The sequence below is a fragment of the Rhinolophus hipposideros genome (assembly GCF_964194185.1).
Source record: "Rhinolophus hipposideros genome assembly, chromosome: 25".
NCBI classification, from domain to species: Eukaryota; Metazoa; Chordata; class Mammalia; order Chiroptera; family Rhinolophidae; genus Rhinolophus; species Rhinolophus hipposideros.
In genome coordinates, this window is record NC_138071.1 from 27,005,958 (window position 1) to 27,025,672 (window position 19,715).

The 19,715-nt window shown below is 56.8% G+C and overlaps 2 protein-coding genes across 2 annotated transcripts; both read right to left on the reverse strand.

Annotated features, from left to right (window-relative positions):
* Positions 1–1,571: 1,571 nt before the first annotated feature.
* DRC11L (dynein regulatory complex subunit 11 like) lies at positions 1,572–14,188 on the reverse strand (the record flags this gene model as incomplete). Its single annotated transcript, XM_081038524.1, has 19 exons — positions 1,572–1,676; positions 2,163–2,401; positions 2,758–2,935; positions 3,110–3,196; positions 3,625–3,824; positions 4,306–4,413; positions 4,590–4,672; positions 5,457–5,512; positions 5,605–5,688; positions 6,458–6,564; positions 6,925–7,000; positions 7,136–7,261; positions 7,706–7,790; positions 8,253–8,467; positions 9,933–10,004; positions 11,746–11,931; positions 12,237–12,356; positions 13,242–13,569; positions 14,178–14,188. The coding sequence occupies 19 exons, from the start codon at positions 14,186–14,188 to the stop codon at positions 1,572–1,574; spliced, it is 2,466 nt and encodes an 821-aa protein (XP_080894650.1).
* Positions 14,189–15,888: 1,700 nt separating this feature from the next.
* On the reverse strand, positions 15,889–18,277 carry H2BK1 (H2B.K variant histone 1; the record flags this gene model as incomplete). Its single annotated transcript, XM_081038452.1, has 2 exons — positions 15,889–16,125; positions 18,146–18,277. The coding sequence occupies 2 exons, from the start codon at positions 18,275–18,277 to the stop codon at positions 15,889–15,891; spliced, it is 369 nt and encodes a 122-aa protein (XP_080894578.1).
* Positions 18,278–19,715: the final 1,438 nt, after the last annotated feature.

Sequence of the window (19,715 nt, forward strand, 5' to 3'; positions counted from 1 at the left end):
ATGTGATTGGCGCAGGTGTGACCACTTGTTGCAGAGCAGGGACTAGAAGTGGATGGGCTGGGGCTCTCCAGCTGCCACTCCTCAGTCTTTTTCGTCTCCCGTTACTCCACTAAGAGGCCTCTAACAGTCTGTGCTCTGATCCCAGAGGAAGGGCCTAGAATTGTGCCTATCATCCCAGATTAGCCCCACACCTTTAACCTCCCAAACCTAAGGAGGGGTTCACGGTAGTGACAAATGGCAGAGAAGGCTTCCTCCGTGAGGTATCCCCTCCAGGGGTTCTTAGAAAGACAGACTCTACCCAGGGGAATACGACTCCCCCAGGCAGCAATAGGATCCTCACCCCCCCATCCTGGGGGCTGACCCCCCATCTCCCTGGGCGTCCCCTGTACCTGCCATGGTTAGGGGGTTTCTCGGCTGGAGAGTGGGAAGGAGGAAGAGACTCTACCCATTGAGGCACATCTGGATAATAAGACTACTTTCATTTGGGGAGATAACATGAAAAAGAGCAGAAAAAACCTCAAACCCACCACTGGGCTCAGCTAAGCCCCGGCTGCCCACCAGCAGCTCTGGGCTTGCTCCGCCCCCGTGGTCTCCCCACACCTGGTTCTCACCGCTTTTATGACCTGCGGAACACACCTTACCTTTATTCATATACGCTTTGCGTCTTCTGGGAAAACCCCAGGGCTCCCAGCCCTCGGTGGCGTCATGGTTGCCCCTGCTCCCAGTTTCCTGACTCCAGCCTCCCACCCAGCTCTTCTCTCCCCACAAGGGGGACCCACAGATGGACATCCATCCGGGGACAGGAGCTGCGTCCCACTCAGCCCCCTGGGGCCAGGCTCGGGTTCAAGGATGGAGGGCAGAGCTTGGTCAGGTGGAGGGGAGGCCATCTCCAGAGGAAAGAGGGGAAGACCACTCAGAGAAGGCAATGAGTCTACGAACAACCCTTGCTCCAGCCACAAATGCCACCATCTCCTCACACCCTTTCTCCTCCCCACCCCACCACCTCCCTGACTCCCAGACACCTTTGCAGGAATAATCCAACCCTAGTGTAGAAGGGACCTTGGAGACTGGCTGGTCCAACCTCTCCTGACTTTACTGATGAGGGCAGGGGGGCACAGACACAGGAAAGGCGTATGCAGACCACACAGGGCGTCACTGCCAAATGCGGCGGGACCTCCAGGCTCCTGCATTTTCCCTTTTCTCTACTTACTGAGACCTTCCTTCTCCCACTAACCCCTCTCCCTCTCTCTTCTCTTCCTATTTTCCTCCCTTACATACCTCAAGGAGGAAAGGGAGTGAAAGGAGGAAAGGGAGTGGGGAGCCAGGACAGGAGAATGACAGGAGATGAAGGCATGCGGTGGGGGGGCGGTCAGAGATCTGGAAGGGGTGGGGTGAGAGGAGGAGGCTGGGCCCTTGGGCAGGGGACACAGAACAAGGGGCAGAAGCACAGAGATGAACAAAGAGAGCTGGTCCCCAAGCCATCTGGGGGTTTATGCCTCTGCTCTCTGGCCCCTTTGCCCATGGAGGGCTGCCCAGTCCCTCTGCAACTTTCGGGCACTCAGCCTCAGCTGTCACTTCTGTTTTTTCTTCTCCTTCGCCAGCCTGGCCTCCTGGGCCTCCTGGTCCTTGATAAATTTCATCATTTTCTTGCCCAGCGGGGTGCTGAAGTACCAGTCCTGGGTCAGAGGAAGAGGAGGGGACGTGGCCCTGCATTCTGCTTCCCATTTTTGTGGCTCTGTGTCCTCAGTAGCCTTTTCTCCTCCCCCGGCCAGTATCCTGCTAGAGCCATGGTTTCTATTGCTCGCACCATATGCTCCGGGCTCCAGTGTCAGCCACTGTCAGGGGCAAGCGCTCCCCCCTCCACCCTGCAGCCATCCTTCCACCCTGGGGATGGCCACTGACTTGAGGTGGGGAAGTGAGTGGCAGCTGGTGCCAGAAGCAACCAAGGGCTCCCAATACACAGGTGAGGCCTTCAGGCTCCAGGGAAACCAGGTGGGCTGGTCCTGCCTACATGTCCTTCCCTGTGACCTCTTGTTGCCCTCCAGGCTGAACGAACTCCATGGGGGAGCAGAGAGAGGGGGCCACGGTGTGCTGTGCACCTGGGGCTTCAGAGGGCTGACTCCCTGGTGGGTGCGGGCCCACGACCCCACCCTCAGCCTCACCTTCAGGGACTCCTCCTCCTCCTTGTACACTGGCTCCAGCTTCGCCAGGTGACCCAGGAACTCTGAAGCCACCAGGGGCCTCTTGTCGAGCCGTAGGAGCCGCTGCTCGGTCAGCACCGACTGGATGGCTTTGAGAATGTGGCCAGCTGTGTAGCCTTCGGACACCTTGGCCAGGGAACTGATGTCCAGGCTCTGGGTCACCTGGACTCCCTGGGCCTCCAGCATCCTCTTCCAGAGCACTGCAGGTTTGGGGGAAGACATGAGGCGGGGAGGGGCAGTGAATGCCGCCACCAGTGCCTGAAACGGGCCGTGTGCTTCTAGAGAGTGAGCGTCTCTAGGGTCAGCACCGCCACTCCTCCCAGGAAGGTGGAGTCACCCGGCCCCACTCAACGCAAGGAAATGAGGCCCCACGGACTTAGGGGGCCTCCCTGTGTCCACCAGGCCAGCACCCAGGGCACAGGGCCATTTGTGTCGCTGCCCTTCCAGAGCACGTGGCCGTGGCAGTACTGCTCAGAGCAGTGGTGGGGGATGGGAAGAATGGAAGGGGGGTCCCTAGACCCCTTCCCTGGCCTGTCCCTGCATCCCGGAGCCTCACCGTAGCGAGACGCGTAATCAGGCCGTGGCATGAAGATGACCCGCTCGTAGGTCTGGCACAGCCCCTTCATCTCCGCCAGCTGGGGCCGCTCCGTGGTTCCTATTAGCATCACGCGGTCTCCGGGGCTCAGCAGTCGCAGGGCCTTGGTGAGGTCGTTTTTTATTCGCTTTGGGTCCATCTGCTCTGGGGAGGGAGGGTTGGTGGGCTCAGGACACCGTGACGTAGCAGATGGGCTTCTAGGTTCTCGGGGTACCTGCTCAGCCTCACATGGAGCCTGAGAGGAAGGTTGCAGCCGTGGGTGAGGTGAGGTGTGGCTCGCCATGGCTCGTGCTGCATGGCCACACTCCCTCACCTCCTCCTCTTCTTTTGGGACCGTCTTATAAAAATTCTTCTCAGCATTCCCAATCCAGATCACAGATGGCTGCAGGAGTCGAGCCACCTGGGCAGGTCAGAGAATAGACACCTGACGTGAGACATCCCTGGGCAAGGCTCACCCCCCCCATCTGGTCCAAGCCAGGGTCAGGGCCGGCCTCGGGCGGTGGTGGCCTCGGAGCTCCACCTCCACTCCCCACATCCTGCGCACCTCACCTGCCAGCCCTTTTGCACACCCATCGCAGCTCATGTGAACAGCGTCCCTCCCCTCCCTGAGGAGTGCGGGGGGCCAGCTGCATCTTCAGCCTTATTTTTCCTCCCCACTTCCACCCACCTCCCCCATCACTGGGGCTCCAGGTGTCCACAAGCTCTTAGCAGGGCTTGGTGAGGACCTCCCAGCTCCTGAAGTCACACCAACTAGGCAGATGGGTGACCTGCTGAGCATAAAGCCCACCCTGCTCTGTTGTCACAGTCTGAGAACTGGAAATGCCAAACCTTAAAGACTATATGCACTATCGTCTGCACCCCGGTCTTGCCAGGGTATTTGCCCTGCAGGTTGCCAGGCGACAGATCGAACAGGTTGGCACCGGTTTCTGTGCACACAGCCTTGACCAGCATCTTCTTCCCCATGCCGGAGGGGCCCACCAGGAGGATGGAGCGGATGAGGGGAGCCATGGAGTGTATATCTGAGGAGCCTGAGAGAGGAAGCAGGGGCCAGAGGCAGACAGTGGGCCGGCAGGGGAACCGGGCTGGGACGTCGTGTAAGGTGAGGCCAAAGGCCGGGGGCTGGGTTGGATGAGGTTCAGAGCCTGGCTGCACTGTTTTCCCGACACCTGAGCAGTCCCCAGGTAAGCAAGGCGAGAGTGGCAGCCTCGAGGCCTTCCAATGGCTCAGCAGTCACGACAACGATACATGGGTTTCCAGAGGGAGCTCTCTGCCCCTTCCATTGCCCTTTCTGTTTCCCATGCCATCTGTTTTCACCCCTGCATCATGAAGGGTGTGATTAAAGGGCATGGGACCAACCACTTCAGAAAGATCCCAGTCTTCTGGGAATAGGACAGAGACGAGATGTCACTTGGGATTGAGTAAGGGACTGGAAGAGTCCACCGCTGGGCCCTGGCACCGGGGACATGCCCGCCTCAGACACCCAGACTTCCCTCCCACAGGGCGTCTCACCGAGCCGAAGGACCCCGTACAAGGCCATGTTCTGTCGTATGTCAAAGAGCGAAGGCATGGGCAGCTTCTTGGCCAAACTCAGAGTGGATCCAAGATAGAGGCAGTCACCTGGGGGACAGATGGCCACCTGGTGAGTGGGACCCATTTGGGCGGGCCAGGAAAGAGAGCCATACAGGAGAAGGTTCACTCCAGATGGTGTCACTCGGCCACCAGGAAGGTTGTGGCAGGGGGCCTTGGCACCATGCCTCAGCCTGGGAGCCTACGCTGGGGTGGGGGGGTCTCACCCACGTAGTCTTTCAATGCCACGGTCTCACTCTTCTTTAGAAGGTCCAAGGTAATGAGCTCTTCAAACAGAGAGTCCACGGACCTGGCAGAAGATGGTGCAGGGAACCCCCGAGGATGAAAGGATATGGAGACGGAGATGAGTGCCACAGGCATGAGGAGAGGGGGCTCAGGGGCCCTCCTACCCAACACCCTGTGGGTAAAAATATCAATAGTGCCCCTGGACAGCCAGTCAGGAAGCGCGGTGCCAACCCATGGCCCAGGACGCATTCTGCCCACAGCAGGTGGTCTGTGGGTGAAGAGGGTGTGAGAAGGGCCAGCGCCCTCTGAGATACAACTTTCCTCAGCCTGCTCACGGCCCAAAATTCCACCACCAGAAACCCAGTCATTTGGATGACATATTTCCCTCTTCCTAGAAACACATTTAAGGTGTTACACGCTCTAGGAGGGATGGCTATTAAAGCAGGTAACGTCGATATGTGCATGACTCGCTTCCCCAGAGGAGTGAGTAGAAAGGGACCACTGACAAGTTCTTCAACAACTCAAAGTGGGAAGCCCAGGGGGAGATGGCTCTGGAGGGGGAAGAGCTGATCGGAGGAGGAACAGAGACCAGGGAGCATTTCGAACAATACTCCGCTCACATCTTATTCTGCACCACCATTTTCAATCCACTTTCTTATGTCTCTATTTGATCCTCACAGCTCTCTTGTGAGTTTGGCAGGGGAGGTGCTTGGTTAATGAGGACAGGGAGTCAGAGAAGTTAAGTGACTTTCCCAAGGTCACCCAGCAACAGAACCAGGACCAGCAGCCGGATCTGCCCTGGGTCAGGGCTTGCTCCACAGCCCACCGTGAAGTGGAAGGTCTACTACCTGTTTGATGTCAGATCTTTTTCCTTCTTCTTCCCAGCTTTCTTCTCAGGATTTTTCTGGTTGGAAACAAGCACATAGGAAATTGCCGTCTGTTCCGCGCCTCGCCCACTGTGTACTCTCCGGTCCCAGTCCAAGCCCCTCATCTTGCCTTTGGAAATTTCAAGGGTCTCCCCACCTCCCTGCCCACAGCCAGGCGCAGGTTCTTTAGCTCTTGACGCATTAGCTCATCCACCTGGGGAGACAGCAGAGAGTGTGGTGGAGCAGCCAGGGGAGGTTAGGTGGGAGAGGTGGGGACAGAGGCGGGGGTGGAGAAGAGGACAGGAGCCTCCGGGCGGGTGGGCGGAGCCAGCTGAGCCCAGGGAAGGCAGCAGGTGGCCACCTACCTGCCCAGGTGTTCTTTTGGAAGCCCCAGCCTTGGTGTTTCGCCCTGGCCCCTGCCCCCATCCATGCCCAATCCTAATCCACATCCTGCTCCTGCATGAGCCTTGCTCTCAACTGGCAGCAGTGTGGGGAGGAGCCCCCAGGATGGAGTCAGCCAGCTTTCATTTGAAGCCCCAGACCCACCCTTCAGAGTCTGTGTGACCCTGAGCAATTGCACGGTCTCTTAGTGTCAGTTTTCTCACACTTAACATCAGGAAAATCACCGTGCTTACCTCAGGGGTTGTTGAAAAGATCACGTGATCTAATGTTTCTAAGGTACCTGGCACTGGGGCGGGACAGGGACACTTCGAAGGAGCTCTTTTAAGCGTTGGTGAGATGATGGTGGGTGTGACTTCGGCTCAGAGCCCCTCCTATTCCCTCACCTCCAGGCCACATCTCCACCCCGGGGGAAAGAGGGGTGCGGGAGAGGCAGATGGACTACGGAGGGAAGGCCGTGCCTAGAGAATGCTGCAGAGAATGGACAGACTGGGGACGTGAGGACTGAGGACAGAGCCCGAAGCAGCTGGAGGCCCTGGTGGGAAGAGGGGCCCTGCAGCGAAGCTCTGAGCCAGTATGCCCACCTGTATCCGGAGCTCCAGCTCCACTTCCTTCCTCTTCTCCACCCGGAGGGTCTCAGGGTCAAAACTCTGACCAGGGTATACGCTGTCGGATGGGTTCTTCCACAGAGCTGAGTGCGGAGAGATGGACAGACAAGTGGAGGTCAGAGTCCCAGGTGTACTCACACACCTGCTCACGCACATGGGCCAGGAACCTCACCCAGGCTGGCCCTCCTTTCCTCACCTGGCTGCCTGCCACTGCTTCTCCCCAGACCACAGAAAGAGGCCTGATCTCAAGGCCTGTGACTGCAGGATTCAGACCCAAACCCGTAACGCCGCCCACCCCCTTCCCCTTTGGCATTTTCCTTTGGCCTACACACCCACATTGCCCCCTCATGATCCACGTGGTATATGTCCACTTCCCCAGGACCAAATGTTCCCCCCAAGGCCCCACAAGGCCTGGACGCCTTCCCAGGCTTCTCCCCTCTTACTTTTATACTCCTCGTGTCCAGCATTAATCATGGGTATAAATTTGGATGGCAACACTTTCAGCATGGTATCTTCTTCCTAGAATAGACACATCCTTTGACTTCAACCCCCTTACCTCCATCAATCATAAACTCTGACCCCAGTTCTCACCCAGACCAGCCTTCCCACCAGAATCCCCTCCGAATTGGTCCTCACGTCCAGGAGCTGCCTTACGTCTATCCTGGTCTTTTTTTCCTTCCCTTTCTTCTTCTTTTCTTTTTTCTCCTTTTCTTTTTCCTTATTTTTCTCTTGGTTCTTTTTTTTGCTCTCCTGGACCTGCATCTCCAGTTCCATTTTCACCTGTGATCCAGGATAAAAAAGATTTAAATGAAGATCAAGGGGATTTTACAGAAACTAGAGAACCCGGGACATGTGGCTGGGGTAGAGTGAGGGTCCCCAGAGCCTAGGGGAACTGGTAGGTCCAGATGGCTGAACATCCAGAGATTTCACTGGGGGCCAGGAAGAGGGGCACCAGTGATGGAGTGTTGCAATCAGAGCTGCCGCTCTCTCCTGGCCCACAGGCTTCTGCAGCCACAATAGTCTCACCAGACAGTTCCCCTCCCTGGCCAAGAATGCCTTCTCCAGACACAGGTACCCTCCTCCTGCCCAAGTCTTGCTAACTATATGTCCTTCCTCCAACACCCCTGCCTCCACCGACTGCCACCCTCTGCTTATACTCAGTACTCTCTGCAACCTCAGACTCCATCAGCCACAGAAAGTCTCCTGCCTCCACCTCCAGGGTACCTGTTCTGGAGTCTTGTCTGCAAACAGCAGGTAGGAGCCACCTAAAGACTCATCTGGATAATCAGGGAACCGGCCAGTAAGGGCACTAAGTGAACATAAGACGGTCAGAGACATGGACATGTGGGTGGACAGAGAGATGGATGGATGGGTAGATGGAGGGGTGGGTAGAGGGTGGGTGGATGGATGGATAGATGGAGAGAGAGAGAAATATGGGCAAAGATGTAGGACCAGGGAGATTGAGGGGGAGAGGGAAGAAACAGATAGTTTCAGAACAGAAAGGACAGATGAGTCAGGGGACAATCGGGATGCTGTTCCCATCTTATTCTGCCGTTTTCTCTTCCATCTGGGGAGATGGGAAGTCCCGTGTGGAGAGGGTCCTACAGGTTGGGGGCCCCAGGTTTAAACCGGATGTGTTAGCAGTGTGTCGGGGGGATGGGGGTGAGTGGAGAAAAGGGTCCATTGTGGAGCAGAGGAGAGGAAGGTGTGAGGACACAGGTGAGGACGGAAAGGGGTGGAGAGCTGAGTCCGCCAAGGTTGGGACACTGACTGGCACTCAATAAACCACTGTCGGATCTGCTCCTTCATTTGCTCCTTCATGACGGGCCCCTCGATGTCTCTGAGCGAGTCGTGGGTCTTCACCAGCGCCAGCTGGAACTCCTCCTCTTTCTCCACCTGGCGGAGCCTGCCGGCATCCTCGGCATCCTCGCTGGGGCGGGCCTGGGACGTGTTGCCCAAGGATTCCAGCTGCCTGCGCGACGGGAGCTGGGGAAGTCCGAGGAGGCTGAGGGACTCAGGAGTGGCAGTGGGGAAGTGGGACCCGGCCTCAGGCACGCACACCTGCCCCCCACTCATTTCCAGCACACGAGGCCTCGCATACACACCCACACGGAACAACGGGCGTGCCTACATCAGGAGAAATGGTGTTTGGAGCCGAAACTCGTCTGTGTAAATTACTCTGATAATGAGTTTGCTAGATGCGTGCGGGCGGCCCCCCTGCCTGCTCCCCCAGCGCACCCTCCCCGGTGAGCCTCCGGCCCCAGCCCCCACCCGCACCCCCGCCCCGCTCGCGCGTGTTGGCAGCGGCGCTCGCAGCCACTTTCCCGCCTCATTGGCTCCCAAATGTATTTTAAATATCACTCCGCGCAGAGACAATTACTGAAAACGCTGAGCTCACACTGTTGATGGGCCGGGAGGCCAGGCTCATTCCTCACCCACTGCCACGCCAGGCGCCCCTGCCCCTCCCCGCCAAGGCCCACCGCTGGCCTCCTAGCGTCCAGCTCCAGGCTCCCAACAGCCACTCCCAGGCAGGACCCCTGGCCCCGCTCTCATTCTGATGTCCCCAAGGCTCCCAGAGTAGCCATCCCAGCCCCGGTCTCCAATCCCTTGCCCCCCCCCCAATCCCCTCCCCAGTCCCCTTTATCAGCCAGGTCCCCATGGGCTCTGCCCACTGCAAAGCCCCTGCCAGGGATCGTGTCCTTCATCCCTGTCGCCCTTCCATTCCTAAGTCAGTGGAGACCAGCTGGATGAAGGAAGGATCGGAGAGCAGAGGACAGAAAGATTCAGGGAATGAGAGGGCCTTTTCACCTCCTGTGCACCCCACTCCCCCCTCCCGTCTGCCCCTCTTACCACCCACACTCCCCCGCACGCACACGCACACTCCTCATGTTGTTCACACTGACCCCTGAACGCAGGGCTGAAGTGAGTCTGGGGCCCCCAGAGCAAATGGGGAGCCCATGGCCCCCAAAATGTTCTGGGGTGATGGGTTGCCCCATCCCAACTTGCCCCGCGCCCGCCCGTGGTTCTCCCAGAAGCTGTAAGAGCCTCCTCCCCCTGGCCTTGAACCTCCTCCCACTGCTGGGCCCACCCATGCAGCCTCTCCTCCAGCCAGGGGCACAGACCTGGGGCCCAGGAAGCTCCTGCTACCTTCCCTCACCCCGCACTTACACTTGAGATCCTTCTCAGGGCTCCAGGGGCCGGAGGGCAGGGAGGGGGCGCGGCTTGGCAGTAGCCTTCCAGTCCTGCCCCCTTTCTCAACCAAACCCTGAAGCGTCCTTCAGGGTCCCCTGGTGCCAGCCTGCCTCCCTGCATCATGCCCACCACAGTCCTGAGTGGTGGGCAGTGAGGGGCTGGACAGGGCTGTGCTCTGGGGTGGGGCACAGAGGGAAAAGATGAGGGGCGGCCCCAGGTGCAGGCCAGGCCCGGGAGGCCTGGGCCAGGAGGGACTCACCATGCCGATGAATTCCATCTCCATTTGCCGGTCTTGCTGAGTGCGTTTCCTCTGCAGGTAACCTCTCCACACCTGGGGGGACACACGGGCCCAGACACTCCCCACATTGCATTTCTGGGGGGACTCTCAAGCTCAGCCCCAGAGAGGAGGAGCAGTCACTATCTCGGAAGGTCTGGCCAGGGGAGGTTTGGGTGGAAGTGGGGGAGGAGCACCGAGGAGGCAGCTCCAGGAGGGCAGCTGGTGGGCAACTGCCACCTGAGCAGGAGCAGCCTGGAAGAGGGTGGGGCGGAGACACTCCCCAGCAGTCCAGCTCTGCGGTGTCTTTTGAGGCACCGGTTAGAGTTCAAGCACCACCTTCTCCAAGAAGCACTCGCCGCCCTCATGTCTCAGAATTCCCATAGCACTTGGAATAATACGTGATTCCACCCAGGCACATAGTCATCAGTGCTGTCGGGACTGTGGAGCTCCCCTAATTCAGTCCTACATTTGTGACACAAGGAAACCAACGCTGGTGCTGGGACACGGCCTCTCCTAGGCCCAACGCCTGTCACTGCAGAGCTGAGACTGGGGCCAGTTTTCCTGACTCCTGCCCAGTGCTCTTCTCTCAGCTCGCCAGTCGCTCAGCCCTGTGGACAGCCCTGTGCAAGCCAGTGGCGGGCAGGGCAGTGGACAGAGAAAGGCGGGGCCAGTACCTGCCCGGCAGGTTCCACTCCCTAATGTCGCCTCAGGGAGCCAGCCCTTGTCCTGACTTGTCTTTCTGTTCCTGGCACTAGCAGGCACATGATAACTAAGTGCTTTTCATCCAGTGCCCTTCCTGGCCTTTGAGTAGCCCTTTCTGGAGAACTGGAAGACTGGAATGCAGGAATTCCATACTCTTGATGGCTGGTAACAGGGACAAAATGACTTGCTTTGGTTCCCAGGGGGAACCGGGACTCTGTCTTTGGGGCCGACCCTCCTCTCAAAAGACTTGCTTTAGCGAGCCCTGCAGGCAAGGACCTCCTCCTCCATGGGGCAGTGGGACATTGGTTTAGTCACCCAAATGCAGGGCTCAGATTGGGACACTCTGTGTGCTGATCAGTAATCAAACCTATCCCATTGGGAGAGGGTATCTTTCCTCAGGGTTGACGTTTGTTGGTTGGTTTGCTTCTGGTTTGGGGTAGAAAGTGGTTCTAAAATTCTTCTATTGGGCTGGCAGACAGAAGTATCTGAGGCACTGGGACTTGAGAGAGAGAAGATGGCATGGCAGAGGAGACCGATGCCAGATGGAGAGACCCAGCCCCACACCGGCCATTCTGGGCCTGCTTCTGGAAAGAAAAGGTGCCAAGTGACTTCCTGTGACAGAGCAGGGCCAGTGAGCCCCAGGAGTGGCAATGGCTGCAGGAGCAAAGTGGCCCCTTTCTGCCACTTTGCTTGAAATTTTCCTAGGGCCCTTCCAGGCTTGTCAAGCTGGTAACCACCTACTGCCCCTTGGACAATAATGAGAGAGGTCGGGCCCACACACTGGATCAGTCAGTTCTCTTCATCATGTTTCATTTTGCCTCAGGTGCCAAGAGGCCCTGGATACATTTTAGTCATTCATTTTTAACAGTCTTACGAGTTACTGGAATGATCATCTATTTTGTTCTGTTCCCTTATTATGGATCTTTCTCCCCTAGTTGTCATGATCCTTCTGTTTCTGGGGTTTTTATGGTCTCCCACTTCAAGTCCTTTTGGGGATAGTGATCCTGCACCTCTTGTCATCCATTGCTGAGCCCGGCAGGCTTCCTGGAGGAGGTGATTACCCTGACCTTCTTCCTGGGCACTGGAGGGTTACCTTCTGTATGGTGATAGCCGCTTGGTCTTGACTGAACGTGTGCCACCCTTCCTCCCTCATCTTCCGATCCCGCTCCTCCTCTCTCCGAATCTCTCGCATGATGGTGGCTCGGAGCCGGCCTTGCCTGGCCCGCTCAGCCGTTTGCAATAGGATTATGGCATCAGTGCGGTGCATTGCTGGAAAGTCCTGGCCAGAGCAGAGACAAAGGAGCAGACGAAGATGAGGAAAGGCTTGCATCCATGCGGGCAGCCGGGAGGTCAGCCACCAAAGGACAGACTGGGGGCATGGCCCTCCCAGGGTACCTAGGTACCCAAGAGCTATCTATCCCTCCATCTTGGTGTTAGACACAAGAGCAGCCTTGAAGGAGGCCAGGGATTACCCAAAGTTCACTCCAGGAGCGGCACAGGGCAGGGCAGGGCCTCTCTGTGTCCCATAGAGGGAGGCATCTCTGTTCCGGGAGCAGGCGTCTGGGAGGGGTCTCCTTGACTTACCTGCTCTACGGACACTGACCCCATTCTGGACAGGATCTGCGCCAGCATTAGCCTCTGCTCCCTCAGAACACTGGACTGCTCCAGCAGGAAGTATGTGGGGATTGGTACCTCCAGGTCTGCCTTTGGGGCAATATGGGGGAAAGAGGGTCAGGAATCAAACGCCGGGCCATCTAGCCAATCCATGACCATTGTCAGCTGCACACGCAGAGCCTGGCACTGTTTTCCTCCATCCTAGAGCCCTGGGGTGGGAGGTTTCTGGGTTACCATCCCCCTGACAGTCATGCCTCTCTCCCTTCTCCAACCACATGGCCAGAGTTGAATTCTGGAGGAGCATGGTAGCTAATGAGCAGTGGTCCCAAACCTGGCTGTGCACAAGAATCAACTAGACAGCTCTTAAAACGCAGACTCCTAGGCCCTCCCCATTCTCCCACATCAGAATGGCAGGGCCCAGAGAATCTGTTTGTTTTTTCAGGTGCATAGCTGAGTTGGATGCAGCTGGTCAGGAAACTCGGAGACTGCCTTGGATGTGGAGCAGTGAACCATGACCTTGGGGGCCGACTGGCGGTACACTGTAGCCTGTTGGTGCTGACAGACCACAGGAGGGTCTTGTTAAAATGCAGGCGCAGGTTAGTAGGTTTGAGGTGCAGCCGGCGATTCTGCAGGCTCCTAGGTCATGCTGAAGCTGCTGGTCCACGGACCACACTCGGAGGAGCAAGCACTGGAGGACTTTTCACCAATCCCTTGTGTTCCCGGTCCGTCCAGCCACTCTGGGCCTCCAGCCTGACTCTCTAGCGATCCCCAACTACTTGCACGCACCCCCTGGGCCCCACCTGCCACCTCAGTTCCTGAAGCCCCTCAGAGACCAAACCTCATCCCCCGATCTGATCTGCTTGCCCTCCTTCCCTTGCAGCTGTCCCAACGCCAGGGGTGCCCAAAGGAGGTGAAGTCCACCTCGTCCACCACCCCCCGCTGGCGTGGCCATGGCTCCACGCGGGGCCTGCGCACCGGGGTGAGCGTGAGGTCCTGCAGCACGAGGTCCAGGCAGTGGGTCTCACACAGGTCTGCGCGCACCAGCTCCTCCTTGAGCTCCAGCACGCGGCCCGCCACGCTGTCCAGCAGGCGCCGCAGCAGCCGCCTCTTCTGCGGCTGCACCATCCGGTCGTACAGGGTGTCGAAGCGGCGCAGCAGCCCCAGGTAGCACAGGTAGAGCGACGAGAGCCTGTACTGGAAGGACTGCCGGTCCCGCTTGGGCACAGGTTCCAGCAGGGGCTGCTCCCGGTCCAGCAGCTCTTGCAGGGTGGCGTGGGAGGAGTCCCAGAGGCGTTGGTAAGCTCTGGAGAGGAGGCAGCGAGGAGTGGGGACGGTGGGAGGGGTCCGCGGGGCCTCTGGAGGAGTGCGAACTCGTGGGGGTTCCAGAAGGTGTGATGTGAAGGTTACTCATGGCTCTAAAGCGGAGCTCAGTGAAGTGAGAGGGGAGTTACAGTGAGCACACTGGGGCTTGGAGGTGTGAGACTGGGGTCGCTGGGGGAATGAAGCAAGGAGAATGAAGAATGAACATGGCCCTAGGGGCTCCCTGTAAGGAAGGGGCCTTAGGAGCCAGCAGACAGTTGGTCCCTACAGTGTAAGGGAGCAGCCCAGAGGTGCTGCAATGGTCCAGGATGGTGGGCAGAAGTGGGGTGAGGGACGAGTGCACAGAACAGTCCCTTCCCCAGGGCAGAGCCCTGGTTTTTGAATTAATAATCCAAGGGAAGTCTGAAGAGCGAACGCTGACTCGCGGGAGCTGCCAGGGTGGCTGTGTGAGTCTGGGGCCCAGCCAGGCCTGGCCCAGCACGGAACCCCCCCACCCCCCAGGCCTTCTCCCCACCCAGAGGCCCTGCCTGACAGCACCCAGGAAGCACTTGCATTCCAGCCCTGGGGGCTCCACTCGGGCCCCTCACTCACCCCTCAGACATCGTGCCCACTCCTCACACTGCCCTCTGTGAGCTGGTTGTGGAATCCACAGAATCTCTGTGGTCCCACCCTAACTCCACCCCCAAAGCCAGAACAACCCAGTTCTGTCCCATTGTCTCAATGTTCTAAGGCTATGAGGGGAGGTGGCTGCGGGTTCAGGATTGGGGACACTTATCTCAGAGGACGTACTAGCGGGAGGGCAGCAAGCCTTGGAAGGTTAGGGCAGAGTGTGGGGTCAGCTCTGGTCCTCACTTTTTTTGTGAGGATCAAATAAAGAATGGTCCCTATTTGAAGTCAGCCTGTAACTAAGGCTCTGGGTGAATATTAGTCCCAAAGGCATTAACTACTCCAAATATACTTCTCAGCTGGAGGAACCCTATATTCCTGGATTCAGACCCAGCACCCTCTGCTCTGGTAGATGGCTGTCCTGGAGGCTCAGAAGACTATTCTCAGGAAAATACAAAACATTACCTCCTGACTCTGGTCAGCTGAGCGTGACCTTTTCAGCTCAGTGTTAAGTAGGGGCTTAGGAATAAATACATATCTAAGGCACAGGGCAAAAGAAAGGGGGGGAAGGGAGGCAGCAGTGAGGATGAGCAAGAGATGAGTTCTCAGGCGTCAGTGTGCGTCACCCGAGGATCTTGTCAAAATGAGGTGGGCCCGAGACTCTGCATTCCCAACAAGCTCCCAGGCGTGTTGATACTGCTGCTCTCTGAATCGTCCCTTGAGTAGCAAGGTAGGACATTTAGTGGGAGTTGGGAAGAGTGGGGGCTCAGGGGGCCCCCTTCTAGCTGTGGGACCCACGTGTAGAAAATTAGTTCTCAGGTCAGAGCACCGCCACGTGAAGCTCTTCGTATGAGAAAATGCGTGTGGAGTAGGTAGGACGGCATGGCAGTGGCAGCTGGTATGGCGGGAAGCCTTCTCAGCGCAGAGTCCAAAGCGACAAGCTGAGCGTATCTAATTCACTAAGTCCCACCCCTTCCCCCCACCCTCCCAGAGCCTTTATGGGTCACATGCCCTCAAGCTAGAGCAGAGGCTGAATGAGAGAGAAAAAGTCAATGGGTCAAATGTTAAGTGGTGAATCTAGGTAAGGGACATACATGTGGTCACTGCACTTTTTTGCAATTTTTTTCTGTGGGTTAGAGATTTAAAAAAAAAAAATGGAGAAGAAAAGTTAGGAATCTCAGAAGCATTCCCACCAATTTGTTCTGAAATGAAGGAGAAAAAAATATTAGGGGAAAATAAAGACATCTTATAGATCCCAGGAGCCTATTGGGATCCATTCCATTTTTGTACCTTGAAGGCTAGCCCTGCACAGCCCCTATGCCCATCACAGGACAAAAATGATAGTTTGCCAGAAATAGCATCCCCAAAACCGTGGCCTGAAGAGTAACATACAGGAGGAATTTCAGCCCCAGAGAGGGTGTGATGGAAACAGCTGGCAGCATATCCAGGATTCTAATCCAGCCCCAAATCCTACCTCAGCTCACTACCGATTAGAACATGTATCATGCGTCGCCCACGGGGTACACCCAGAAAGCAGTTTTTTAAAAGTCTGAATAAGTGTTCTTATTCCACCTTGGTGGCCATAAAAAGTGATGATATGCCCTTGCCCCAACTCACCTCAACTTCACAATGTGCACTTTTCAAGTCACCACAGTGCGCGGGAGTGGTTCACCCTTTATTTAAGTTAGGCCCTGGGTCACTTGGAGCTGGTGTACTTGGTGACGGCCTTGGTGCCCTCAGACACAGCGTGCTTGGCCAGCTCTCCGGGCAGCAGTAGACGCACGGCTGTCTGGACTTCCCGGGATGTCAGTGTGGTTCGGCCCGAGTACTGGGCCAGCCGGGCGGCCTCGCTGGCCAGCCGCTCAAACACATCGTTCACAAATGAATTCATGATGCTCATGGCCTTCGAGGAGATGCCGATGTCAGGGTGCACCTGGAGAAAAGGCGGGACCCCTCTGTGAACGAGGAGGCTCTGCCTGAGGCCGCGGTCCTGGCCCCAAGTTGGGGAGGCAGGAAGCTGGAGGCAGGACTGGAAGGCCACCTCGTCAGCCTCTTCCCTGAGGCCGAGAGACGTGGCAAGAGGGATTCATTTTCATACTACTGTAGCCAAGTTAAAAAGAAAAAGTTTCTCCCAACCGCAAGCGGTAATGCCATCGAGTTCCTGTGTAAGCACATGTGGACGTCTGTCTTTGACAAACGGAATCAGTTACACAGCATCGTGCTTTTCTTATTGAACGTATTTGCATAGTGTCCCAGAGTGGGGAAGAATCTGTTTCTTTCACCAGTCCTCTTAATGGACATTTTGGGGCTTTGTCTGTTTCCTTGCTGTTAGATTGTGCTACAGTAAATATACATCTCTGAACATTTGTACGAGCATAGGGAAGGTTATTCCTAGAGGTGCACACTTAACCTGGTAGATTGTTACCAAAGTACTTGTCAGAGGTCACACTCGGAAGACACAGTCCCAGAACCAGACTAGGAGTTAGGAGACCTGGTTCTGTGGCAGGACCTTGAATCACGCTATCGCCTCAAATAAGTCATGTTCCTCGGCCTCAGTTTCCCCTCCTGTCACAAGCTTGGTGATCTCTAGTAAAACAAATGGTAGGGACCCGAAAATAATCCTAAAATGGAAGCAGACACTAAGTGTTTCTCGGCAAAGTGGGGGGTAAGTGACTCCCCAATGATACACATCCAGCCAATGGCGGAGACAAAATCGGGCGCCTCCAGGAACTTGAGCTTGTACAGGGTGGGTTTAGCCTGAACCCCTTGTGTGGTCATCACGTCCGCTTCTCCTCAGGGTTGCAGGGTGAAACTGGCTCCCCACACCTGGACCCCCGCGCCCTGACAGGGTTTCGCAGTGTGTGGGTGACTCGTTCAGCAGCTCTGCTCTGCAGGGCCAGTCCTGCCCCAACCCTTCCCTCACCATTTTTGAGCCCCAAAGTTAGGCTAAGCCACAGGGCTCACAAATACCCGCTCCCACCCCATTTTCTTCAGGACATTGTCGTCTGTCCTCTGATGCGGCCCTTTTGGCCAGTCCACTCCACCCCAGCACGCATTCCCAGAGACCAGCTTGCCAGGTCACTAAAACTGCCAATGGGATTCAGACTGGAGACGGGCTCCACCTCTGGGATCCAATCCCATGGAGGGGTAAGGGTCTTAGGCAGATTGGAGAGGGCTGGCCAGGCTACAGCTACCCTGCCTCTCCGTGGCCCCGGCTCTGCTGAGCAGGGCAGCGGCTTTACAGGCAGGGTTGCCTTTGATCCTCCGGACACACTGGTGCTTGCGGACCCACTGATGCCTCAAAGTGTCTGTCAGTGTGCGAGTCCCAGTAGGGGCTTCTCGTAGGTGCGCTGGTAGGCTGCCTGAATAGAGGGCACCTGTGGGCGAGGGGGTGGGACAAGCAGGAAGTGTTCAGGGCTCAGCCAGAGCTAGGAGGGCCTGACCTCTGTGGCTGTCAGGCCACGTGACTCAGCAGCCTTGAGTCTATATGGACGTCAGCTTTCTCATCTCAAAGGTGGACCAACCCCGCAGCCCCTCGGAGAGGCGCACCACCTGTCTGGAAGGTCTTCCCCAAGACTTCAGCTCACATGACTTGTTCCTGGCCCGAGCCATCGCTAACTAGCACTTCTCGTTCGCACCATAATGAGCTTGGCATCTCATTACCACCAGCCTACTTTACGGCCTTCCCGATTAATTATGCCCCACCTAGCGTTCCACATGATTGTCGTGTTTGTCCACAGGTCCTGCAAGCTTCTGGACGGTGGCGGGGAGCATGCTTTCCATGTCCCGTGCCCATCACAGGTGCACAACACATACTAAGAGGGCTAGGAGCCTCCAAGACCAAGTATGACCGTGGCTGGCGTGCGTGTGGCCACTTGCCACCGTGCCAGGACTACCCCGAGTCCCGACTCAGTCCAGCACCCTCCCCAGGCTGGTACATTCTCCACTCTCACCTGCTTCAGCACCTTGTAGATGTACATTGAGTAGGTTTCTTTGCGCCGGCTACGCTTCCGGGACTTCTTGTCTCCGGAGCCACGGTCCCTGCGGCTCCCAGACGGCTGCTGCTGTCCATGCTCCGTGCTCATCCTCCTCCTTGCAGCTGCCTCCCACCCCTTGGGGCCATTTTTATGAAGTTACAGCAGCTGGCCAGGTGGGGCTGGGGACCAGCACCTGGGACGGAGGGGAGGGGCTGGCCCAAGCCCATCCAGAACGCGCTCTGGACTAATCTTGAAAGAGACTAATTGCTCTCTCCTCTCCCTTGGTGATTTCTTGTCTCTGAATGAGAAACTTTCCACCAGTCCCCACCCCCACGCCACCATCTTCCAGTGTGTCACACACTTGTTAGTTCACACCAACAAACCTCGCCACGCAATCTCCCAGCACCCACGGGGCTCCGCATGGCTCAGCGGTGGGGAGGAGTTGGAAAGGACGCAGGCTCCACACCACTCCCCCGTGCCTCCCCCCCACCAGCCCTGCAATACAGCCAAAGAGACAGGACTGGTTCACATGACACAATTCGGGAATAGTCAAAGGGCTAGTTGTGTGGTGGGGACAGCGTGCAGAAAAGACAATCAGTGAGGGCTGCAGTAGCCACAGAAGGCTTGGGGAACAGAAGGGGATTTGAAGCTGGTTTTGTAGAATGGGTACAATTGGGGAGGAGGGCAATGTAATCGGGAAGAGTGGGAGATCAAGAGTGGGAAAATCCGAGTGGAGTCAACGTGTCAGGGTGCAGTGAGGCTTGGATGGACACTGAGCCCAGACTCGGCACCTGGAAACCACAGCTGGGAGGCGCTGCGGGTGGGGGGTGTTTGTAGGACTGGAGGAGCCAGAGGGGAGAAACACTGGATGATTCCGGAAAAGCAACTGGAGGGGCCCTGTGGAAGTTAGCTGCCAACTCAGGGAAGCAAAAGGCTGCCGTGAAATGGAGTGAGGTGTCTCACTGCGCCTATGGGTGAGCCAGTTTTCAAGTCCTTGAATGCCGTGATTAAAGAAATCTGGAGCAACATGAAAAGCATAGGTTGGGGGAAAAGAAGGGTTTTCGGAATCAGGAAGAGGTGGGAAGAGCAGCGAAGACAAGCATCAGCTGTCAGTGGGCGAAGGCAAATCTGAGCAATCACCCCACACTACTCCCCCCTGCACTCGGCTCCCAACACCCTGCCGTATCATACATGCTAAGGTTTGTTTTAGGACCAGGAGGGCAATTCTTAATCCAAAATAAGGCATTTACAGAAATATGTATTTTGTGGGCTTTTTAAGCATTCTCAAAATTTTTGAGATGGGTTTTTTTGGACAGACCAGCCAACTAGCCTACTTCCACTCCTCCAGTTCTGAAGCCCTCCCACCCACTAGCACCTCAGGGACACTACACGCGGACCCAACCGATTATAACAGGACTTCTTAACATAGCCCAGCAGCCCCTGGGCTGAAGTAGCAGGAGCTCCCACTTATCTTCATTCTCATTTTCCCCACAGCTCTCTCAATACCATTCCTCCCCCAAACCAAGTCTCTGGTACTCCGACAGAC